Source organism: Echiichthys vipera (assembly GCF_963691815.1).
Source record: "Echiichthys vipera genome assembly, chromosome: 3".
Classification (NCBI taxonomy): Eukaryota; Metazoa; Chordata; class Actinopteri; order Perciformes; family Trachinidae; genus Echiichthys; species Echiichthys vipera.
This window is the reverse complement of record NC_139828.1, coordinates 24,154,565-24,180,062: the sequence shown is the minus strand read 5'-3', so window position 1 is coordinate 24,180,062 and position 25,498 is coordinate 24,154,565. Positions and strand designations below refer to the sequence as shown.

Here is a 25,498-nt window from a genome sequence, read left to right as displayed (position 1 = left end):
TTAACACATGTCTGGAATGGGAATCTGGCCAACACCAGTCCTGATGATAATCAAATATTCATTCATTTCCAGTGTTAACTCTTTAAAGTTTACACAAAAAAGGTATTATTTGATGTATACTTAATACTAAGGGGATTGTTTGACAGTCTTCGCTATGTCAATGATTAGCAAGAGCATTGATTTTGATGCATTGCTCTTCATCATAGAGCAGAAATAACCCTAGAGGTAACCAGGAAAATAGCATGTTTTTGCCTCATAGGACAAATGAGAAATGGCTCATTATGGTGGGATATAGTAAAAACTACCATTTTAAAGCAAGGCATCTGATTGAAAGCCTTTTTATACTTGATGACACAAGTTTGAGACTAACTTTTCTGGTTTCTGGCTTGGCAGCAAGTAGCTCATGTTCATTAATACTGATTGAATTACTTAGACCCTGAAAATAACAGTTCTTCATTTAGGCGGTGTTCCCCTTTAAGTGTCGAGTGTCTGTATGTGTGTACTGCATTGTGTGGACCAGGCAATGCAGTTTATTACAGACTCGTTATAAGAGCCATGTGAATCACTCGTATTAAATTAACAGACAAAATGATCCAAAAATGAAAAAGCCCAAAAAATCCCCAGTGATAGGGCTTAAGAAGTTAAATAGCAACTGAGGACAACGAGTTAAAGGCAGATTCAATGCGTATCTCCAATATTTGAATCATGTGATAAATCGAGAGCTGCCACGTGAAGGCTGGTGAGGAGTGATCTGTGGTTGGACCTCCAGTTCAGGATCAATGCAAGGCCAGTGGGGAACAAAACAAGAGTTTATCTGCTCATATGTAACCGTGACTATAACTCACTCCTTGTACAAACATCTTGCCCAAACAGAGGCAAAGTGACCGTGTTCAGACCGTGCGCCCGCCCTGCCCTCCGCTCCTCGTCACTGGAAACCCTTCCTCATAAAAAAACACACTTCCTCACACTCCACGGCTCTGCTGCTGCGGCCACATGAACACACCAAAGAGTGCCCGGTCCACATGCGACATCAACTCCTCTCCTACAGATAGTGTGTGCCTTAGCTCGATCACTTCGGAAAAATCGGATATCATCTGCGGGGGAGAAAGGGCGAAGCGGCAGCAGAGGAGCGCATAATGGGAGAGGCGCGGCGGCGGGGGCGCGGGATTTACGGGCGGGAAGAAGCTCTTTTTGCCAGAGTTTTCCAGGACGCCATACGAAAATCATGCGCGAAGTGAAAGTTGATGAAGAGGAGAAAAGAGATGGTTAGGCTTTTAGTCCAACTATCTGCTGAGCGACTTCCCATCAGGTAGAGAGAGGATCGATGTTTATCGCACAGACGCGCGCACATAATTTACGTGTTGCATATCCGTTTTATTCCCTCTGGTGTCAGCTTCCCTTTTCACACGCGCGCGCGCACACACACACACACACACACACACACACACACACACACACACACACACACACTGATCCCTCTCCTCTCTCCTGCAGACTGGCTGCTGCTGAAGTGGAGGTGCAGCTGTAGAAGAAGAAGAAGTGAAGTCCTCGGAGACAGGGAGATGCCGCTCCCTCATGGCATGCTGCTCTGCCTGGGCATGCTGATGATGATTGTCGGGGGGGTCACGATTCTATGCTTGGGCCTACCCTACCAGTCAGCCCCACTGTATATAGTCGGGCTGTTCCTGGGTCTGGGAGGCGTGGCCGTGCTGATCAGTGGACTCTGCATGGCGATGAAGAATCTCCAGGTGGCAGTGCCCGGACACTTCCTCCTGCACCCCCGCACAGGCACGCGCTTCAGCCCGCAGCAAGCCATCGCTATACAAAGGTACATATGCACAGAGGAACATGCACAAAACCTGTATGACATAAAAACGCTCCCATCTCTCATTGCTCTCATCTTTAAGAACATGTGTACATTTTTGGTGATTCCACAAAACGCCGTTTAATTCTTAATCTTAATGATGCACAAAGAGTCACAAAACTGTGGACCCATGTTCAGACTAGTTGTTATTTTTTATTTGATGTTATACTTTTAGCCTTTAAATGCATTCTTAGCTAACCTGACTTCACCAGATGGATTGATTCGCATTTGCTCAGCATATCATCTCTGGAGATCTTTCAGGAAGGGCCGAAAATACTGGTTGCTGATTGGATAAACCGTCAACATACAGGCCAAATCAAACAATCAGATTAACAAAGCATATGACGGGCTAACAGCATCGGGGGAAAGCTCGGAAGTAAATAACAAAGGATATTTGCCGTTTGTGTAACGAGAATTTACGGATAAAAGGCACAATTTCAAGTGCCCGGTCCATATTCCAACTGGAGGATCCAAGAGACAAAAGCGTTAGCGAGCGGCTTGCCATGACAAAGGAAACTGTGGTAACTTCACTTTATAATGTCCTATCTGCCCCAATTTCACATGCTGAGTAAGAGTCCAGGCCTGAAGACATCTACATGCCCATATCGAGTCAGAGTCGTAGCGCCATCCCACGCAGGAAATGACCAAGCCGTCTATGCAGTTGATGGTCGCGGGAATGCACAGGGCTGAACAAAGTATAATTTTAATCTGATGATGGATTTCAAAGATCACCAATCATCGGCCTATTATATTTTACCCTGAGGGCAATCCATTCAATAGTTGCTGACATATTTCTGTCTGGTCCAAAGGGGTGGACCGACTGCACCCCTGGCTGCCATTCTACTAGCATGGCGAAAAAAGGATGGGAACCCCTGGCACTTAGGCTGGGCAATATGACCCAAGTTTCATATCCCAACAACGATATACACTGCCTATAGAAAGTTATGATACCCTTTTGAAATAGTCACTTTTTTTTGTTTTAGAGCCTGAAATTATATTACATTAAAAAAATATATATATCCAGTGTGATTTACACATTTTGCCCTACAACATTTATTAAATTTCTGAAAAATTAATAAAAAATGAAAAACTAGAATGGTAGGGTTGGAAAAGTGATCAGTCCTCAGATGGAATACTTTGTGGAGGCACCTTTTGCTTTAACTACAGCCATCAGTCTGTTTGGATTTGTCTCTACCAGCTGTTTTTTTATGAGATGCAGTGTGACATTGTTTCAGAAGAAGCATCTTTCTTGCCACCCTGCCGTACATTTAGAACTTGTGAACTTGTTGTCACCTGCACAGATCAACCAACCTCTGCCATTTAGACTTGTAACTCCTTCAAGGTGACCAAAGGGCCTCTTGGTAGCTTCCCTGATCAATCTTTTCCTGGTGGAGCCATATGCCTTTCACTTCTGGACAATACTCTGAACGGTACTCAGAGGGAGAGTTAAAGCTTTTGAAATCTTTTTATATCCTTCTCCTAACTTGTGCCTATCCACAACTTTATCCCGGAGCTCTTTTGAAAGCATCTTTCCAACCATGGTGAATTTGTGATTAAAACAAAAGGGTATCATGGCTTTCTATATGCAGTGTATATCACCATATAGCACATTTTCTGTAACAAAGAAAAAAAAAAACCAAAGATTATATATATACATTTTTTGCTTAATGTAGGCGAACAATAAAGGCGAACCGCAAAATGCGTTTTCCCAGTACATTCTTGGACTATTTATTATTTTTAATTGCACTGTGAACCTAATAGAGGATAACGACTGTAGACCCCCTATTTTTTCTATAAATAAACCAACAGCGAAGAACATTCCATACTTCCCTTGTTTTGTTAAAGATAAATAAACACATACAGACAAATACCAGAGCACACCATACTTGGACACATCATCACATATGAGTTATAGTGCACAGTTGGGCAAAGAGACACATTGGTAACTTGAAAACACTGGACAAACTGTGACACTGAGAGTTGGAGAGCTCCACATTTTGTGAAAATGAGCTGATTATAGAAGTAGGTCATGAAGCATGTGGCTGACAGATTCCCCCTGGCAGTGTCTGAGGTAATCTACGATAGCCTGCAGAATTAAACAAGACATGCTCTGCTCATTGTCCAGCACCGAGGAAGAGAGACGCCAGCAGCACCATCCATCACGAAGGCTTTTTATACCTCCTGACACTGACAACACTCAGACAGATCTGTATTTCTAAACCGGAACAATCTGATAAATGTGACATACAGACTGATAACAGTTAATGTTTCATTACAGAACGATGAAGTAAAGGCTTCAGTTGAGAGTTGACTGCAGGTGGGACTGTAAGCATTGATCGAAGTTAGGTGCAATGTAAACACTGAAAGGAGTTGGAGTGTATGCGCTGAAAAAGTGTTTAGTGCACTTCTCATTGCCTCTTTTAAGCCGTTTTATTAACTTGAACTTCGGACACTGTGACTAATCAGGACATCCTCTGAAGTTCCTGTCAGATGTTTTCTCACTTACTGAAAATAGTTTCTTTGGTTTAGGCAAGGGATGGCGCTTTGGTAAAATGTGCAGGAGATGATGTCGATTACACGTAGCCGGTTTGAAATTGAGTCTCTTACCGTTCCTTGAATTTATCCGACGAATTTGGCATTGTTCCTTATCGACGGAGGTTTCCGTATCTTGTTGTCTCTCTAGTTAGACGTTTTCGTTGGCATGTTCTTGTAAATCACCCTTCTTCCTGACCCTTGGATGTCTGTTTTCTTCCTGGTTTGCACCAGCCGCATGTTAGAAATTTCAGTAACACCGGACAATGAGCTGCTCTATTCACACATGGGATCACGCAGAGATTACTTTGTACTAGGGAGCTAGCAGGGAAATGTCTGTTTAATGTCCGATCAAACATATTTGCGTTCTCACATACTCCTTCTCTTTATAATGACTAGATCATTTTAGGTTTGCAGTGCATGTGTGAAAAGGCCTTTACTCCTCCTCTCTCTCTGTCTCTTTCTATCTTCAGGAGGTTAGACCGAATTCGTCGAGAGATGTCAGAGGACTCTGTTAGCAGGGCCCCGGAGCCTGAACCCTCCCTCCCATCCACGCCACCACCCTGGACTATGGAGCCGCCTCCATCCTACGACACAGTGATGAAGAGCCAGGAGCACAGCGAGCAGCTTTAACCTCTCACTTTGGTGAACATCTTTACTTTGCGTTAGTGCCTTTCGTCTTCGGTTCTCAACGGGAACCTCGAATGAGCAGTTGGTGCTACGGATGAACTCGCTGCAAGGGGCCACTCTGTGCCTTAAGACAGCCGTCCTGAACCCAAACAAGAAGCAGGAAGAAACTGCAGCTGGATAAAGACTTAAAGGCTGAGCCCCCGTGCGGCCTCTGTGTCTACTAAACGTGTGTGTTGTGATTGATTGTTAAAAGGAATTGAAATGATCACCACAACTGCTCCGCTCTCTACATGAAAGGGGTTTTCTTACGACTAGCTTTATGTAACTTTTACAACCAAGTTCTGTGGATATTTTATTGGCCTGCTTGAATTTATGTGACCTACTACTGTGTCTGCAGAGCACTCTTCTTCACACACATAAGAACTCTCCTATCAGCTCCTCTTTGTATATGCAATCTCTCCTGTCATAACTTTGCTCAAGGATCGTTGACAGCTTACTACAATACAAAGTGCCTTACCCAGTGACGGCAGAATGTCAACAGTATAGCTTTCATCCCGTGTTTGCAGAATGTTCACTGTTAGTTCTATGTTCTGTTGTTACTATACACGCTCTGTGGATGGTTGTGGACTCAGTAATAATGGATTGTTTATTTAAAACGGAAGATTATTTAAACGTCCCATATTGTAAAAAGTGAGATTTCCATGTATTCTTTTATTATAAAGCAGGATGAGGTTCTATATAAATACTGTGAAATAATCAAACACTCAGTCCACAGAGAAATGCCCGCACTCAGAAACTGTGTCTTTAAATGAGCCGTCAGGACTTCTGTACAGTTGTAGTGTCACAACTATACTGTATATAGGTAGAAAGTGCTGCGACAGTGATGTTATGCTGTGATCATACCATCCGCGATGGAAATGCTAGAAGCAGCACGATTACATACAAAATCAATCTACAGACGCAATTTAAGACTGATTATCGATCAATTTTAGCATCCAACAAGAGTTGAAAATATGTAACTTTTCAACCGAATGGCGTCATACTGTGGTGCGTCAGCCAATCAGTGTTGAGATTGCGGTAAGCATCATAACTCAGCTAGCTGCCGGCTCCTACCTAACTGCCTTGATGCTCCAAACGCACGATTGGCACAGTAATCCAAATATGTATCAAATATGATTTTCTTGCGATTTCATCACGTCTATCGCTTGCGGTGCGATCACAGCTTTACAGTCATTCACCGGCTGCAATGATGGTGCAGAGACACAGAGAGCGCAGATACGTAAGACCCAGAAACACTGACCAATTGGAACAGACTGGGCCTTTTTTACGGAGGGGGTCTTAAAGAGACAGGCGCTAAAAAAAGAACGTTTCAAACAGCGGGTGAAAACAGGTATATTCAAAATAATGTGTTTTTTGAACTTTAAAGCATGCAAACATGTTCAAGTAGTAATAGAAAATACAAGTATGAAAATGAGCATAATACGGCGCCTCTGAAATCATGTCCACACCAAGCAAACATAAACACTCACTCACTTTAATACGGTTCAAAAGCTCAGTTGTAAGTCTGCTTTTTGTCAGCAGCTTGAGGCAAGGTGACCTATCAGGTACACACGCACCTGCAATATTATACCTGACCAGGCGGTCTGCAGGCTGTAATAACCAGCAGAGTGGAACCCTAACTGCTTTCTCCACCCTCACCTTCAAGTCCCGACACAGAACAACACCAAGCATTTCAGCACTTTACCACAGGTGCTTTACACAAATAAGAGCTTCATTAGCCAGCAACGGTTGCAGCGATGGTCGAAGGGAAACCATATCGATATGGGCTGATAGCAGCGGGGCTGTGTGTGGCGTCGGTCGGCCTCTTCATCATGACTCAGGAACAGCCACACGTCTATGCAGCATTGTGCGCTCTGGGCGTCACCATGGTGTGTATTGGGACTGCGTGGAGCCTCTGCCAGTGCTATCCCAAGGTAGATACAGACTGTGTGTGTCAGGGAGAAAGACATGTGTGATTGCTATCAGGCCAAAATTGATTTGGTAATGGAGAGTGTGTGTGTTTGTTAGGTCATTTTGGCTTCTGAGATTCAGGCGAAAAGTCTAGAGGATGTGGTGTGTGCTGCAGCTGGAGCAAGGTACTGTCTCTCTCTCTCTCTCTCTCTCTCACACACACACACATACCTATTGTCCTAATGACCCACCGACAAGTGGGTTATTCGGGCCTTAATAATCCCCTGTAGTCGGTCTGTGAATCCCAGGACCATCATCTAGTGGGTGAACATGGTGACAGCAGCAGGGTAATGTGTCTGTGGAGGGAAAGGATCTGCACTATCCCACTGTAGATAGTAATTTTATTATCTTTAATAGGAAAATTAATGGCAATGTAATGGAGTAGCTATGGCAGCAGAGCAGAGGAAGGAGGTAGAGGAGAGGAAATGTGAAGTAGAAGGGGACAAAAGGATGATAAAATGGTAACTTGAATGTTGTGACTGAAAAGGGCAGAATAGCTGGAAACAGGGGGGTGGAGAATGAATAACGCTCCCATCTCACTTAACAAGGGTCATTAATGTTCCCTTAATTAAAGCTGTTGAGCCTGAGTTTAGCCAGTGGGTGAAACAGGAAGTTGCACTGTGCAGCTTCTGCATGTGAGTTTTTGTAATAACCCGAATGTTCCGCAGCAAGATAAAGACATGCATGCTCAGCAAAACCCTCCCACGGATTAAAGAAAAAAAGTAAGAAAATGAGGACAAAACACTAGAACCAGACTTCTATTTCTGTTCACCCCCCACCCCCACCCCTTCCCCTTTTGATGTAATTTTAGGCTTCTTCCTGAAGCCCTGAAGAGCCACAGCTGTCCTACACTGCACCTGGTCTGAGGGAGGGACACCATCATCAGGGGACTCCTCATCGGTCCAATCAAAACACTCTTCTGGTGCATCTTTATGACCTTTAACGGTTCAATAGTTTCTTTATTTTTCTACATTTTTGTTTTACAGCTTATGAAAATGACATGTGTGAAGTCAATAAAGTTGAGTGTGTATTGCATGTGTATTCCAGAAGATGGCACTATACTATTTGAAAAAGAGAGACTGTGTGTTGATACATCTGGGGGACAATGTTATTGACCTCCATTAATTCTACTAAGACTCGTTTTTCACTCTCTTTGAGGTCCCATAGTGTGAAAAGTGAGTCTTTATTTATTTATTTCTATTATTATTATAAAGCAGGTTGAGGGGCTATATAAATACTGTGAACGTATCAAACTGCTCAATCCACACAGCCTGCCATCAGGGACGGTTACAGCCATTCCCTGGCTGCAAACATGATTGAGAGATGGCAAGAACGCAAATGCGGAAGACCCGGAAACACTGACCAATCAGAGCATACTAGGCTTTTTTTCGGGAAGGGGGCTTAAGGGGACAGGGACTTAAACGGAGCGTTTCAGATAGAGGTATATTCAGAATGACAGTATGATAAAAATAGTGTTTTTTGAACATTTAATTTCTGGTATGGGTCCAAAAACACTGGATCCTACAATGCAACTCAACTGTGTGTCTTTCATTACACCCTCTCTTCCTCTATTATCATTTGTCAGGTCAGGACAGAAACATGACTCCCAACGAACAATAATGTTGCCCCATAACTGCTGGATGTATAAAATAAGCAGCTGTTTGCAAACACATGCATCACAAAAAACGTTAAGGTTGTAATATGCTAGTGTTGTGTTTGTAGCTTGATTCTGGGATGTTTCACTCAAGTTGGAGTCACATAACTCGGAACTCAGAGAATTAAATTGTTGCAGTCATAACTTCTGCCCAACCACCACACCACCGTGCCTCACAGCAAGAGGGTTCCTGGTTGGAATACCCGGCGGGGGCCCTTCTGTGTGGAGTTTGCATGTTCTCCCCATGTCTGCGTGGGTTTTCTCCGGGTTCTCCGGTTTCCTCCCACAATCCAAAGACATGCATGTGTTAGGTTAATTAATGACTCTTAAATCACCCGTAGGTGTGAATGGTTGTCTGTCTCTGTTCGTCTCTATGTGCCCTGCAATAAACTGGCGTCCTGTCCAGGGTGTACCCCGCCTCACGCCCGATGTCAGCTGGGATCGGCTCCACCCCCCCTGTGAGCCCGACAGGGACAAGACGTTGAAGATGGATGAATGAATGAATAACTTCTGCCTCCTGTCAAATGGCAGGAGTGCACCGTAGTGGTCACATATTCGGGATTCAAATTTAGTAGTTAGTTCAATTTAGTTTTGTCCAGGTCATCGTTAATCCCCAAAGCAATTTCAGTCAAAAGCAACTGGACTGGAAGACGTTTCACCTCTCATCCAAGAGGCTTCCTCAGTTCATTTACGCATCTGACCAGGCTGGGACTATCTGGTGTGGAGATCCAGGTATTTAACCTCAAGTGAGGGTGTACACAAGGCCGATGATGTCACTGGAACCCTTTGTGCTCCAAGTGCCAACGACCGCCGTTAGAGTGACAGTCGTTGGTGGGAAGTAGGTTTCGACTTCGTTAGTGCTCTGTTGAGACAGTCGTTGGAGTCACAGGAGGCCATTTGTGAACAGTTGTTCTTTGACGTTAGATTGTTGAATCTCCTGAAGGGATGAAAGGGCAGCATTATAAATTGGAGATAAGTGGTGTCTCAGACCTCCTCCTCTGTTTAGCGATGGTTTCTCTACTTTTGCATAGACACCTTATTTTACTCCTCTTTCAAACCATCTGTCCTCTCTGTCCAGGATGAGGACATTGTTGTCATCAAAGGAGTGGGCCTTCTCCTTGAGATGTTAGTGGATGTGTACATGAACTGATGAAGCCTCTTGGATGAGAGGTGAAACGTCTTCCTAGACAAATAACCAAGTCCAGTTGCTTTTGACTGAAATTGCTTTGGGGATTTAATTTAGTTTAACTTTTGCTGAAGAAAATCCTAGTGACAGTGTGTGCTGCTAGTGCTCGCACAGTTGCTCTTGGCATCAGAAATGATGTCCTTGCTCCGCACAGTGTCAGTACCCTGAGACCAATCCAAGAGAACTCTGATGACACCATCAGGGTTATTTTTCTCAGACTTGAAGTGTCATAGAGGACATAATGTAAACTTTTCATAGGCAGAGTTGACTACTTGAAAAAGCACACATCATTGTTTTAAGTGAGTTGAACTGACAGGGAAATACAAATGTTTAATAGAGATTTAGGAGTTTTGGCATCTCAGCATCCCTCTCAGAAGTGACTCAACTAAATTAAAAATACATTAAAAAGCTACAACTACTACTACTACTACTAAATGGCACATGTTAAATCAGCATCAATGAATAAACTCGGACTGAGAGGAAGAGTTTTGGGTTGACATGTAATAATCAGAGGGTGGTTCAGGGGGAACATGAAACATGACTCCTTCACAGTAAGAGGTGATTTTAACGGAGGAGAATCATTCGACACAAAAGCGGTGGCGTGAGCCCCGGAGACGTCAGCAGTCTCCGCCTTGAATTATAAGAATCAATTGTTAGATTTTTTTTTGTTTGTTTTCTCCTAAATCAGAATAGATGGTTGGAGGCGTAATCTGACGGCCAGGGCGCGCGGCTCTCGGATGTACCAAAACAACTGGAGAACTCAGAATAAAAACTCTCATCAGTGCAGTTAGTGTCATTTAATAGTTATCCTGTTCATTTTGGCTGGAAACGGTCCAAGAGGCTCGAAGGATGTGTCGCACCTCAGTCTGGTTCTGCTGGGCGCTGTGTTTGTGCGCATCTTTGGCCGCGAGCGCGCAGGACTACCCCGAGGACGACGAGATGATCCCGGATCAGATCCACGAGGACGTGACTCAACCTGGAATCGGAGCCGAGCCCGCTGCAGAGTTCCTCAAGTGCAACAAGGTAATAATGATGGTCAGGGCAAGGGGCATTGAAGCGCATCTTCTCCGGAATGCTAGGAGTCTGTTCTTACCTGAGTTCGTGCCTGACAAGTTTGAAGTCTTCATCATCTCATTATATGCAGTTTAAAAAAAATCAATATAACAAATATATAACATTACTCCTTCACAGTAAGAGAGGACTTTATCAGAGGACAATTGTTCCACACAAAATCGATGGCGTCATATATATATATATATATATATATATATATATATATATATATATATATATACTGACAAGTTTGAAGTCTTCATCATCTCATTATATGCAGTTTAAAAAAAATCAATATAACAAATATATAACATTACTCCTTCACAGTAAGAGAGGACTTTATCAGAGGACAATTGTTCCACACAAAATCGATGGCGTCATATATATATATATATACATATATATACATATATATATATACATATATATACATATATATATATATGTATATATATATATGTATATATATGTATGTATATATATGTATATATATATATGTATATATATGTATATATATATATATATATATATATATATATATATATATATATATATATATATATATATATATATATATATGACGAAGAGCACATCGTCACCAGTTTTGCACACATGGCACCACGCACTTTAGACCGAGTATGAATACAGATGCACTTTAATAATTGCACAGACACTTTAAGAAGAGCAACAGCACTTTATTAGAGATTTGCACAATACATTTTAACACTATTTTTGGATTTGTAGCCATGTGATTGATGTTTGGCGGGTCTTGATCTGGCTGATAGGTGCTGTGTAGGCCACGCAGTTTACCTAGAGCAGAGGGACATGGGGTTAAATGTGCCTATTAAGTTGTTAATTGATCAAACAAGGAGCTAAGTTAAAAATGTATTGTGTTGCTTAATGAGTGTGCAGTGGATAAATCAAGAGTGTTGTGTACTCACCAGTCTTTTGTCTTCCGGGTGTGCAGGCAAAAGGCTTCCCCAGGAAACGGACGCCACTTATATAGTTCCGGGGGCAGCCAAGTGTAAATTGGTGTGGGGGTGGTAAATGTGTGTATTGTATTTTAGTGGAGGTAATATGAAGTGTATTGGTGTATTTTCTCTGTCAGTGGATGTAGAGTAGGATATATATAAGTCACAGATGATGGGGTGCAGATACAGAAATAAAAACAATGGTGGGTTAAAAATGTTTTAGGCCAGGGATCCTGGAGAATGGATTCTTCCAGGGTAATAGGTTGACACCCTATAAATAGGCGCCATTTTGGCAACCTGGGGGTCTCTTTTGTTTGGTGATCGTGATGTGCCTATACGATTTGCCAAGGGCAATGAATAAAGAATCGCCTTGATGACCCACCTCAAACCTTGCCTATGGATCATTTTTTTGCTGTATCATCCGGCTGTAATTGTCGTCATTCTCACAAGTGGTGTCAGAAGTGGGATCCACGTTACAGTAAATGATGCCAAGGAAGGGGAAGAGCGATGGCCAAGAAGAACCAGATGAGGGGCCAAGCGGGCCAGACACCATGACAGATCCTAAGACAGAAGGCAAGCTGGATGAATTAGCAGGTCTGGTGAAATCACTCATGCGAGCACAAACAGAGAGAGACCACCAAAGAGAGAAAGAGTCCTCTCTTCAAGAACAGCGATGGAGACGCATGCAGTCTCAAGTCTCCCAAATGCAGCAACAAGTAAACATGAGGAGAGAAGAACAAAGAACAGAGCCGGACACTATGGATGGGAGTCGGCACCGACAAATAGATGACGAAAATTATGATTTTGATGACCCAGATGAAATGATGAGCCAGGCAAGTTGGGTTGTCAGACAGAGGGAACCCAAACTACTTCCATTATCTCCAGATGATGACATTGAGCATTTCTTAACAACGTTTGAAAGGATGGCCCAGGTTTGTCACTGGCCTAAAGATGGATGGGCTGTGCGTCTGGTCCCTCTGCTCACTGGCAAAGCACGCAGTGCTTATGTTCTGATGGACATGAAAGAATCTGAAAGATATGAAAAAGTTAAAGCAGCAATTCTGGCAAAATATGAAATTACACCGGATACTTACCGAAGAAGATTCCGGTCCCTCAAGATTGAGTCTGGTGAAACTCCAAGAGAGCTGTATGTGCGTCTAAAAGACCTTTTTTGCAAATGGGTTAAGCCAGAGAAATCAACAGTTAAAGAACTAGTAGAGACTATGATACTTGAACAGTACCTCAGGATGGTCCATCCAGAGCTGGAGATCTGGATCAGAGAGCATGACCCCAAGACAGCAGAGGAAGCTGCACGACTGGCCGACGTCTTCACATCAGCCAGAAACGGAAGCCGAGCTGCCACCTTTGGCTGGGAGAACCACCGGGACCATTCAAGTAAGTCCTCTGGGGGTGAACAGGGGTTTGGTCAGCCACGAGGTAGAGGGTTTTCAAGTGATAGGCAGTTTACTCCCCAGGCCACAAGCTATGCTAAAAAGTCTCCCCCCCGAGCCTCGAAAAATGATGTCAGGTGTTACCACTGTAATGGTTTAGGGCACACAAAACCATTTTGTCCGGTCTTGAGCCACACTAAACCATCTTTCCTTTGTTCTGCCCCGAGACCAGCCACAGTAGGTACAGTGAGGGATGCAGGCCGTACAGCCCCAGTTCTGGTCAATGGAAAGCGTGAAGTGGCATTACTTGACTCTGCATGTTTTCAGACTGTGGTTTTGTCAGGTTTAGTCCCCAGAGATAAATGGAGTGAAGACAGATCACGTATAAGCTGTATTCATGGAGATGAGCATGTTTATCCTACAGCTGAAGTTTATCTGACGGTGGCGGGACAGACTTTTCTGTTGTCTGTGGCATTAGCGCCAACATTGCCATATGCTGTAATTTTAGGCAATGATGTACCCACACTCTATGACCTTATGACCCAGCCAATATGCAAACTTGACAGGAGCAGTGATGGTCAGAGTTCAGTAGCCGATTTCAGTGGGCCACTGAGTGATTCAGACACGTTGCCTGTAAAACAATGTAATGTCACCACCAGAGCACAGAGTGCAGAGGGAGTCCTCAGAGAGCTGCCTTTCTTTGGGGTAGACTGGGAAGCAGGGCCAGTGAAACCTCACAAGTCAAGAGCACAGAGAAGGCAGGAGAAGCTAAAAGGTTCACTTAGACAAGGAGCACAAAGCCCTCCTAAACCACCAGAACTGCTTGATTTTGAGTTTCCCCCAGATCTGAGCTCACTGCAAAAGCAAGATGTGACACTGAAGCACTGGTTTGAAAGGGTGACAGATGTAGAGGGTGTTCAGCAAAATAACCCAAGCTGTTTAGATGATGCCACCTACATGGTGAAGGAGGGTCTTCTCTATCAGAAAAAGGGAAAAACTGAGACTTTAGCGCTGCCACAACAGTTTAGGCAGAGAGTTATGGAGATGGGTCATTCAATTCCATGGGCAGGCCACATGGCTTTCCAGAAAACTCTATACAGGATTGCAAGCCGTTTTGTTTGGCCAGGGATGTACACTCAAGTCTCTCATTTCTGTGCTTCATGTGAAACCTGCCAACTGACCTCTGCTAAAGGAGTCGTACGTGCCCAATTACAGTCGTTACCCATCATTGATACACCCTTTGAGAGGATAGGCATGGACATTGTAGGCCCAATAGAGAAAAGTTCCTCAGGCCACCGTTATATTTTGGTTGTCTGCGACTATGCCACACGGTACCCTGAAGCCTTCCCCCTCAGATCTTTCAAAGCTAGACAAGTAGCAGATTGCCTTGTGCAACTTTTTTCTAGAGTGGGCATACCCAAGGAGATTTTAACAGACTGTGGGACTAATTTTTTGTCCAAACTGTTGCAGCAGGTTTATCAAGTGTTAGGAGTAAAGGGCATTAAGACCACCCCTTACCACCCCCAGACAGATGGACTGGTGGAGCGCTATAACCAGACACTGAAAAACATGCTGCGCAAGTTTGTATCCCACACAGGCTCCGATTGGGACCGCTGGCTGCCATACCTTCTGTTTGCCTACAGAGAGGTCCCACAGGCATCTACAGGTTTCTCTCCGTTTGAACTGTTGTATGGGCGCCAGGTGAGAGGACCACTGGACCTGCTGAAAGACTACTGGGAGAGTTCGAAGCCAGAAGGAGAAAATGTGGTGGCATATGTGGTAAAAATGAGGGAGAGACTGGAGGAGATGACGGCGCTTGCACATGAACACATGGAGTCAGCTCAACGAAACCAGAAGGTGTGGTATGATCAAAAGGCCAGAGAGCGGGTCTTTCACCCAGGTCAAAAAGTGCTGTTACTGCTGCCAACCAGTGAAAGCAAGTTACTGACTAAATGGCATGGGCCATATGAAATCAGCAAACGCATGGGCACGGTCACATATGAACTTTTTATGCACAACAGGTTTAAAAAATATCAGACTTTTCATGTTAACCTGCTTAAGGAGTTCCAGGTGCGTTCAGAGCCTGTGCACCAGCAGCTTTTGGTCCGTGCGGTTCAGGAGGAGGATACTGTTGACAAGTTCTTCCCAGCTACTGCCACAACAGCCGAGGGCCCAGAAGTGGACCTGTCACATCTGTCCCTCACCCGGCAGGCAGAGGTGAAGCCCCTGCTTGACCCAGAGCTCTTCAGAGAGACACCAGGTTTCACCTCACTGGTGCAACATAGGATTCGGCTGAAGGGAGAGGCCCCAGTGCGTCAGAAAAGCTATAGGATTCCTGAGCGGTTGATTCCTCTGCTGCAGAAGGAAATTAAGCTGATGTTGGAGCTGGGAATAATAGAGATTTCCTGCAGTGAGTGGTGCAGTCCCATTGTGCTGGTCCCAAAGAAGGATGGTACACTCCGATTTTGTATTGATTTCAGATACCTGAATACAGTGTCCAACTTTGACCCATACCCAATGCCTCGGATTGATGATCTGGTGGAGCGAGTTGGAAGAGCTCGGTACATCACCACACTGGACCTCAGCAAGGGCTACTGGCAGGTCGCCTTGGCACCAGATGCCAAGGAGATGACAGCTTTCAGAACACCATTCGGTATGTATCAGTTTAAGGTCATGCCATTTGGTCTCCAGGGGGCGCCAGCCACATTTCAAAGACTAATGGACCATGTTTTGAGGGATTTGTCTGACTGTGTGGCTGCATATTTGGATGATGTAGTTATCTTCAGCCAATCATGGGAGGAGCATATGGTTCATCTGCAGCAGGTGCTGCAGAAAATAGGGGCAGCCGGCCTCACCATTAACCCTCACAAGTGTGCTGTTGCCCAAAGAGAAGTGGAGTACTTGGGTTACGTCATTGGTTTTGGACAAATTAGACCACAGCTTGGGAAAATGGAGGCCATCCAATCCTTTCCTGTTCCCACTACCAAAAAGAGGTTGAGGGGATTCCTTGGTCTGGTGGGCTGGTATCGTAAGTTTGTGCCTCATTTTGCGGATAAAGCTGTTTTGTTGAATGATCTAACCAAAGCCTCTGCTCCAAACAAGATTCAATGGACTGATGAATGTGACAGAGCCTTCAGGGACCTCAAGGAATCCATCTGCACTCACCCAGTCCTACACAGTCCTGATTTTGAGAAGCCTTTCATCCTGCAGACGGACGCTTCCGGAGTGGGCCTGGGAGCAGTGTTGCTGCAGGAGGTGGAAGGAGAGAGAAGACCCGTGGTGTTTCTAAGTCGGAAGCTGCTGGACAGAGAGACAAGGTACTCTACAGTAGAAAAGGAGTGCTTAGCGATGAAGTGGGCCATCGACACCCTCAGATATTATCTGCTGGGACGGCACTTCCTCCTGGAAACTGATCATCGGGCTCTACAGTGGCTGCATCGCATGAGGGATGCCAACATGCGCATCGCTGGATGGTATCTGGCTCTGCAGCCCTATGACTTCACGGTGCACTACAGGTCGGGGAAGTCAAATGTGGTGGCGGACTGTTTGTCCAGAGTGTCAGAGGAATGAGGTACTGTTCTCTTTGGGGAGAGGGAGGAGGAAATGTGACGAAGAGCACATCGTCACCAGTTTTGCACACATGGCACCACGCACTTTAGACCGAGTATGAATACAGATGCACTTTAATAATTGCACAGACACTTTAAGAAGAGCAACAGCACTTTATTAGAGATTTGCACAATACATTTTAACACTATTTTTGGATTTGTAGCCATGTGATTGATGTTTGGCGGGTCTTGATCTGGCTGATAGGTGCTGTGTAGGCCACGCAGTTTACCTAGAGCAGAGGGACATGGGGTTAAATGTGCCTATTAAGTTGTTAATTGATCAAACAAGGAGCTAAGTTAAAAATGTATTGTGTTGCTTAATGAGTGTGCAGTGGATAAATCAAGAGTGTTGTGTACTCACCAGTCTTTTGTCTTCCGGGTGTGCAGGCAAAAGGCTTCCCCAGGAAACGGACGCCACTTATATAGTTCCGGGGGCAGCCAAGTGTAAATTGGTGTGGGGGTGGTAAATGTGTGTATTGTATTTTAGTGGAGGTAATATGAAGTGTATTGGTGTATTTTCTCTGTCAGTGGATGTAGAGTAGGATATATATAAGTCACAGATGATGGGGTGCAGATACAGAAATAAAAACAATGGTGGGTTAAAAATGTTTTAGGCCAGGGATCCTGGAGAATGGATTCTTCCAGGGTAATAGGTTGACACCCTATAAATAGGCGCCATTTTGGCAACCTGGGGGTCTCTTTTGTTTGGTGATCGTGATGTGCCTATACGATTTGCCAAGGGCAATGAATAAAGAATCGCCTTGATGACCCACCTCAAACCTTGCCTATGGATCATTTTTTTGCTGTATCATCCGGCTGTAATTGTCGTCATTCTCACAATATATATATGTATATATATATTTACATACATATACATATATACATCCATTAGGAAATAACACCTGCTCTCTGTGCTGTGATTCAGGCAGCGTGGCGCGTACCCGGTCAATACCTGGTCGTACTGCGTCAGGGGACGCGCGACTCTCACGTGCAGAGGACCATCAGGAGACTGAGAGCCAAAGCAGCCAGGAGAGGGTACCTGCTGGACATCCTGCAAACATACTCTGGAGCTCTGCACGGCTTCCTGGTTAAGATGAGCAGTGACGTCCTTCACCTGGTCAGTGCTTCACCTGTCAGCATGCTACTACCGCTAAGACCTAACAGGGTGGGGGTAAATTAAGGTGTGGGTTAACATCTCAGGTGATCAGTGTGAGGACAACAACTACCAGATTCAAATGATTCACCCTATTGGAAGTTTTATTGTTTTACATATTTGAATCACAGTGGATGTAATGAGGCTTGTGCTCTTCAATGTACATGCAAAACAATCAAAACATATAACAAATTGTATATACATATACACACATGAATTAAGTGTAAATAGAAATGACAAGGTAATTCATTACATTACTTATGCAATTATTATTCTGTTTTATATACATGGTTTTATTTATACAGCAACATCATTTACAGTAAAACAAGGATGAATCAGTAGGACAAAACAATGTTAATAAAGTAAATGCAATAGGTAGGTGTTAGAGAAGCGTGTGACCTCACACACACACACACACACACACACACACACAAAATAAATAAAGGTGAACAAAATAGAAAACCTTTCTCCACTTTGATCACTGTGAAAAATTCGGAACAACATCCACCCTTGTCAGCACTTGAGTAAAGGGCCTGTGATATTCAAAACGTTAAAATAGCATCAAACATTATTTTCAATGTAAAGATATAGTGCAGTAGGAGAATGAAGGACCTCTGTGTGTTGTCATTCTAGTTTCTCTGTCTGCATGCTAGTGCCTGCGGTAGTGAAAAAGTGTTGGTATTTTACGTATTACGGTGAGAGCCGTGTGGAGTAAATACCAGCCCACATTGATACAGCAAATACAGCAAAATTAATGGATAGGCCAAAAAAAACGCTCTGGCTTGTTTGTATTTCTTCAAACCAATCACAATCATCTTGGGTGGTGCTGAGCCACCGATGCAGCGGTGCCCTTCAAAATAGATAGCGGAGATAGTGGAAGGGGAGGAGAATGCCTGTCATCAGGTGTGCGATGGATTTCAGGATTCATCACAGCGCTGTACATCAGGTAAGTGAGACTACATGGCTGCGATTAAAAAAAATGGAAACAGGTGTTACAGTAGTTGATGGTCAGTTTCATCCTCATCAACTTCCTGAGGAGGTGTTTATTTTTTGCTGATATTCGATTGTGTTCCTTCCAGGCTCTGAAGCTCCCTCGGGTCCACTACATAGAGGAGGACTCGTCCATCTTTGCTCAGAGCGCCCCCTGGAACCTCCAGAGGTTACTGCAGCCTCAAGGTGGCACCTCTGAAAATGGAACATACAAGCCACCCAGTGAGTCCGCCTCTGTCTCTCTCTCTCTCTCTCTCTCTCTCTCACACACACACACACACACACACACTCACACTCACACACTCACACACTCACACACACACACACACACTCTCTCTCTCTCACACACACACACACACACACACACACACACACACACACACACACACACACACACACACACACACACCTGAAGTAAAATCATGTCTCATATTTACAAACCCTCTGTCCTCCACAGATGATGGAGGGATGGCGGAGGTGTATCTGATGGATGGCAGTGTTCAGACTTCTCACAGAGAGATTGAAGGACGAGTGCTCATCACAGACTTTGACGATGTCCCTGAAGAGGATGGGGTCAGAGTTCACAAACAGGTTACAGGAAATACTTGCATATTTGTCATTTCAGCTCAATAAAAAATGCTTTACGTTTCACTTGTACGTATGTCCAACCCTCTCTCCTCCTTCAGGCCAGTCACTGTGAGAGTCACGGCACACACATGGCGGGGGTTGTGAGCGGGTCAGACTCTGGTGTCGCTCGAGGCGCCGGCGTTAACCTGGTCCGTGTGCTTAACTGTCAGGGCAAAGGGACCGTGTCTGGGGCTCTGGCAGGTAGGAATTCAATGGATCTGTTGTGCTGTGAATGTTGTTGCAATGCCACCCAACATTGTCCATTGGTGCACGTATGAGAACCATTCCTTCCTTGCATCAAGATCATTTGTAGCACAATAGCAATAAACCATTTGCATGAAAAGCAGGTGTGGAAAATGGAGCTGCTGTTGCATGCACATTTGTAGAAACACATTTGTAAAGGGAAAGGGAGGACCAGAGGCGTTTCTAGAGTCTTTTAGGGCCCCCAGCAAAAATTCACAGGGTGCCCCTTGAACCAGTGTTCATCATCATTATGTTAGAAATAATCTTTCACCAACACACATTGAAAATTTTAGTTATTTTTAAAATATAGGTCAAAACATTAAAAAAACCAACTTGTAATTCAGTAAGATGAAGAACAATACAAATACTGGGGAAAAAACTGAACAATATAAACTTGAGTGGAGTCAGGTGGGGCCCCTTTAGGGCGGTCAGATCTCCTACTGTCATGGCAATCCTTGCGCATTTTCACAGCCCCCTACTGGCCTGGGGCCCCAAGCAGTAGCCTGCCTTGCCTGCTAGTAAGCGGCGCCTCTGGGGAGGATCACTATTTCTGCAGCATTAATGTTAAAATTTTTCTTGAAAAGTGGATCATCCCCAAAGCGATTTCTGTCAAAGCAACTGGACTTGGTTGTTTGTCTAGGAAGACGTTTCACCTGTCATCCAAGAGGCTTCATCAGTTCATGTATATGTATGTATCTGACCAGGCTGGGACTGGTCTAACTAACTGGTGTGAAGATCAAGTATGACCCAATAGAGCACTAACGCAGTCGAAACCTACTTCCCACCAACGACTGTCACTTTAATGACGGTCGTTTGCACTTGGAGAACAAAGGGTTCCAGTGACATCATCAGCCTTATGAAAGGTTAAATACCTGGATCTCCACACCAGTTAGTTGGAGCAGTCCCAGCCTGGTCAGATGCGTACATGTACTGATGAAGCCTCTTGGATGAGAGGTGAATCGTCTTCCTAGACAAATAACCAAGTCCAGTTGCTTTTGACTGAAATTGATATGAGGATAACGATGACCTGGACAAATGAGAACATTCACAGGCTTAAGTGTATTATCTTTCCTGAACATCCCTCTCCTGTCCCGACCAGGTATGGAGTACATCCGAGCAACTCTATTGGCTCAACCGGTGAACGCTGTGGTCCTCTTGTTGCCTTTCATTGGTGGTTTCAGCCGCTCGTTAAACGCAGCCTGTCAGGACATGGTGGCTAACGGAGCCGTGGTCATCGCTGCTGCAGGGAACTACAGAGATGATGCCTGCCTCTACTCGCCTGCTTCAGAGCCTGAGGTGACACTTTTATCTAAAGAACCTGATGGATGCATTCACACACAACCCTACCTTGACTTCTTGTGTGTGTATGTGTGTGTGTGTGTGTGTGTGTGCAGGTCATTACAGTAGGGGCCGTCAACTCAGCGGACCAGCTCATGTCGCAGGGAGCAGGGGGCACCAACTTCGGACGCTGCGTTGATCTGTTTGCGCCCGGCGATGACATTGTTAGTGCTAGCAGTGACTGCAGCACCTGCTTTACGTCCCGGAGTGGAACGTCCCAGGCTGCTGCACACGCTGCTGGTATGCACACACACACACACACTCACACACCCACACCTATAATAAAGAGGAAACATGAATACTGAAAAAAATAAACCAATCTGTGTTTAGCTGCAGTGTAAGTGCTCGGTTGGTTTGTTGCACGTGTAGGTGTAGCAGCAGTGGTCCTGTCGTCCAATCAGACCGTGTCACCGGTGCAGGTCCTGCAGATGATGCTGCATTATTCCATCAGCAACACAATCAACTTCCTCTCTCTGTCTGACACACATCGTCTCATTACTCCAAACCTGGTAGCAGCCATGCCTCCTGCCAACAGCACAAGTTAGTGACGCACAAACCCTTGACACACACACACACACACACACACACACACACACACACACACACACACACACACACACACACACTGCATCAGTGAGTAGTTTACACTGTGTGCCTGTCTGGGTGTGCAGATGAGGAGCTTCTGTGTCGGTCGGTGTGGTCCGAGAGGTCAGGGGTCACCAGCACTGATAAGGCTGTGAGCCACTGTCGTCAGGGGGAGGAGATGATGAGCTGCAGCAGCTACACTCCTGACGGTGTCAACGTGGGAGAAACCATCTCTGTGAGTTCAAACGGACCTCTCATAATCATTAAAACACTTTACTAAGGTCTACTGTTTAAAAACCCTTCAGTCTGTGTTTACAGGTGAGCAGCGGGCAGATGGGGTGTGTCGCCTATAACGCTCCAGGGGGTAAAGGTGTGTATGCTGTGGCACGTTGCTGTGTGATAGGTGGTCTGCAGTGCCAGGTCCATGCTAGTCCTGAGCCCGGACGAGATGCCGAGTGTGTTGGCCCGCAGCACCATCTGACCGGTGAGTCTCAGGAAACACACTTCTCCCTTTCTTGCAGAGAGTTAGATGAGAAGATCGATACCACTTACATGTCTGCCCATTAAATTCAAAGTTAAAGACAGGGGTTAGGGACTGTATGGGAATTATTGGCGTGGGGAGAAGAAAAAAAAAACATCCTCAGGGTTATTAATATATGTATAAATTATTTATTTTCCGCTCAAACCTGATTTTAAGCTTAAAATGTAAATGGAACATTTTTTTTTTAACGAGTGGAATTAGTTATTGCCAAAATGAAACATGACAAATTGTTCATTTATACAAGAAAGAAAGGTAATTGGATAAAAACATTGAATAATGTCAATAATGTTAAACAATCAATTTGTTATGCTGGTACCTTTGGTCAATTGCAGGCCAGCATTTACCCGTGTTTGTAGTCTTTATGCTAAGCTAACTGTTTGCTGCTTCATATTTAATGGGCAGCTATAATAGTGGTATCAGAATTCTCATGTAATCATCAACAAGAAATCAAACACATACATTTACAAAAACGTCGGCCTATCTCTTCAAAAGGGATCTGTTTATGCATTGAAGACCAACTTTTATCTCAAGTGCTTAACTGTATATGCACTACCCTTTCAACTGAGCTCAAGCTGACTAACGTGGCTGCATTTAGAACACCTTGGTCAATTATGCCAGTTACCATGGCAATCACCATGAAAGGAAAATGTACTCCCAGTCACCGCCAACATACATATCAGCTGTGTGTGCCGTACAAAGTGCAGGGTTGTCAAATGTTGTGAGAACACTTGAATGGTTTGTTAGTTTGTGTTATATTCCTCATTCTTTGCCTTCATGATGATTCCTGTGTGGTGAATGGCTCAGTGCTCCTCCGACAATCATTAGTGGACAATACCAACAAAGTTTTTCAGCTCATTTAATCATGAAACTTGTGCCTCTCTAGGCTGTACGTCTTCACGCCCACATCACAGGGATCGGAAGCGTTGTGTCGTTAAAGACGGGGTGACATCTCATGCCGTGTGCTGCCATGCTCCGTCTCTGGAGTGCCACCTGTTGGAAAACACATCAGCTGATCAGGTAAATATTTTAAATATATAGAAATGTCTTTGATGATCACATCCTGCAAGTTTCCCTTTACCTCTCGCTGCTGTTCTGTTGCAGGTGGAGGTGCATTGTGCCACTGGCTGGACTCTGACAGACTGCAGTGCCGTCTCTCAGGGCTCTGCTATCTTGGGGCCGGTTGCTAAGGGCAACAGTTGCCGTGTCCGCAGTGCCGCAGGAGCCAATGTAGCAGCTGGCATCGCTGTTTGCTGTCGCATCAGACCACCGGAGCGGGCCGCGGCATCTCCTCACTGATCCTGATCCTGTCTCATTCCACTTTGATGTCCAAACACCTCGAAAGCAACTTAGATATTTCTCCAACGCTGTCGTCTCCGTCTGTAATCCGTGGTGTTTTAAGCACTTCTTTAAAGCTGTTTGTGTGTTTCAGTTTTAGGATGAGGTCATTATATGCTCCAGCACACATACTGCATCAATGTCTCAGGCTTGTTGCCTCATCTCCTACTGTCTTGTTAGCTATATTTCAAGTCATATACAGTTTTTAAATGTAACCAAATATTTTTGTATCAAATAATTATGATAAAAAGAGCTTTCGTGAACATATTTGTGTGTCAAAAGTTGCCTAGTTGACAAACCAATGTAGCCTTTTTCAAGGCACACATTAAAGTAATAATCGGAAATATCTTCATTTAAATAAACGGTCTGCCAGAGGGGGTGGGTGAAGCTGATGCAACAGACTGAATTTTCACTTAGTCTGTGGTCACTACCAGGTCTGTACTGGAAACCTGATTTGTTCCACGCATGATCGAAGACGGTTGAGGTTATTGACCTTGAATGGTTAGGCTCGGGATGGCCCATTGGTCAGGGGACAGGACCTGAACAACTTGGGTTTGCGGTACAGATCGGTCAGTGACATGGCACACTGATGTCTGATATCCAAAAACCAACCTGCAGTTACTGCTTGTTGACATTGAGGCCGCCAAGGAAACAAAACTGAGATCTTTGAGATCGTAACTTTAACAATAAATTCATTTTTTTTAACTTTCGAAAAAAAATATTAAAAAACTAAAAACTAGAATAGCAGGGTTGTAAAAGTGATGAGTCCCCAGATGTAATACTTTGTGGAGGCACCTTTTTCTTTAATTACAGCCATCAGTCTGCTTGGATTTGTCTCTAACAGCTTTTTGCACCTAGATTGGAAATATTTCCCCATTCTTCCTGCAGAACTGTTTGAGTTCAGTCAGATTCTGTGGTGAGCGGCGATGGACTGCACTGTTCAAGTCCGTCCACAGATGTTCTGTAGGATTCAGGTCAGGGTTCTGACTAGGCCACAATCACCTTCCTGTCCTTTAGCCACTGTGTTGTTTTTACAGAGGTGTGTTTTGGGTCGTTGTCTAACAGAGGGCTGCAGGTTTTTCTCAAGAATTTGGTTGTACTTGGCAGCATCGATTTTCCCTTCAATCCTGACCAACTGCCCAGTCCCTGCTGAAGAGAAACAAGCCCACAACATAATGCTGCCACTGCCATGCTTCAGAGCTTAGAGTTCTGCCCAAAAAGTTCAGGTTTGGTCACATCTGACCATATAACCTTTTACCACATGGCATCAGAATCTGCAATATGTTTTATGGCGTACTGTAAACGAGACTCAGAGTGACATTTTTTTCAGAAGAGGCTTCTTTCTTTCCACCCTGCCAAATATGTAAAACTTGGGAAATTGTTGTCACATGCACAGAATGACCAACTTCTGCTATTTAGACTTGTAACTCCTTCAAGGTCTCCATGGGCCTCTTGGTAGCTTCCCTGATCATCTTTTCCTGGCTCGGTCATCCAGTTTAGAGGGGCGGCCCGATCTAGGCCAGGTCTGGGTGGAGCCAATACTCTGAATGGTCCTCAGAGGGAGAGTTAAAGCCTTCGACATCTTTTTATATCCTTCTCCTATCTTTTGCCTATCCACAACTTTATCCCGTAGCTCTTTTGAAAGCATCTTTCCAACCATGGTGAATTATTTGTGTTACCATGACTCCTCAAGGAACAGCTGATTTTATTCTGAAGTAAAATCAAAAACACCACAATTGATGTCAGGTGGAGGCCAATTAACTTGGTGTGTAATCTGGAAGGTGATT

At 44.5% G+C, this 25,498-nt stretch overlaps 2 protein-coding genes across 2 annotated transcripts; both read left to right on the top strand.

The window, feature by feature from the left end:
- The first annotated feature begins 1,033 nt into the window (after positions 1–1,033).
- LOC310945242 (uncharacterized protein) lies at positions 1,034–5,655 on the top strand. Its single transcript, XM_083911279.1, has 4 exons — positions 1,034–1,234; positions 1,271–1,309; positions 1,495–1,828; positions 4,870–5,655. Exons 3-4 carry the CDS (start codon positions 1,563–1,565, stop codon positions 5,027–5,029), a joined length of 426 nt encoding a protein of 141 aa, XP_083767405.1. The 5' UTR covers positions 1,034–1,234; positions 1,271–1,309; positions 1,495–1,562; the 3' UTR covers positions 5,030–5,655.
- A 4,935-nt stretch (positions 5,656–10,590) lies between these two features.
- On the top strand, positions 10,591–23,826 carry pcsk9 (proprotein convertase subtilisin/kexin type 9). The gene is made up of 12 exons (XM_083940217.1): positions 10,591–10,899; positions 17,825–18,016; positions 19,132–19,264; positions 19,500–19,633; positions 19,729–19,870; positions 21,012–21,208; positions 21,307–21,490; positions 21,620–21,790; positions 21,922–22,070; positions 22,154–22,319; positions 23,260–23,393; positions 23,478–23,826. The coding sequence occupies exons 1-12, from the start codon at positions 10,726–10,728 to the stop codon at positions 23,670–23,672; spliced, it is 1,971 nt and encodes a 656-aa protein (XP_083796343.1). The 5' UTR covers positions 10,591–10,725; the 3' UTR covers positions 23,673–23,826.
- The last annotated feature ends 1,672 nt before the right edge of the window (positions 23,827–25,498 follow it).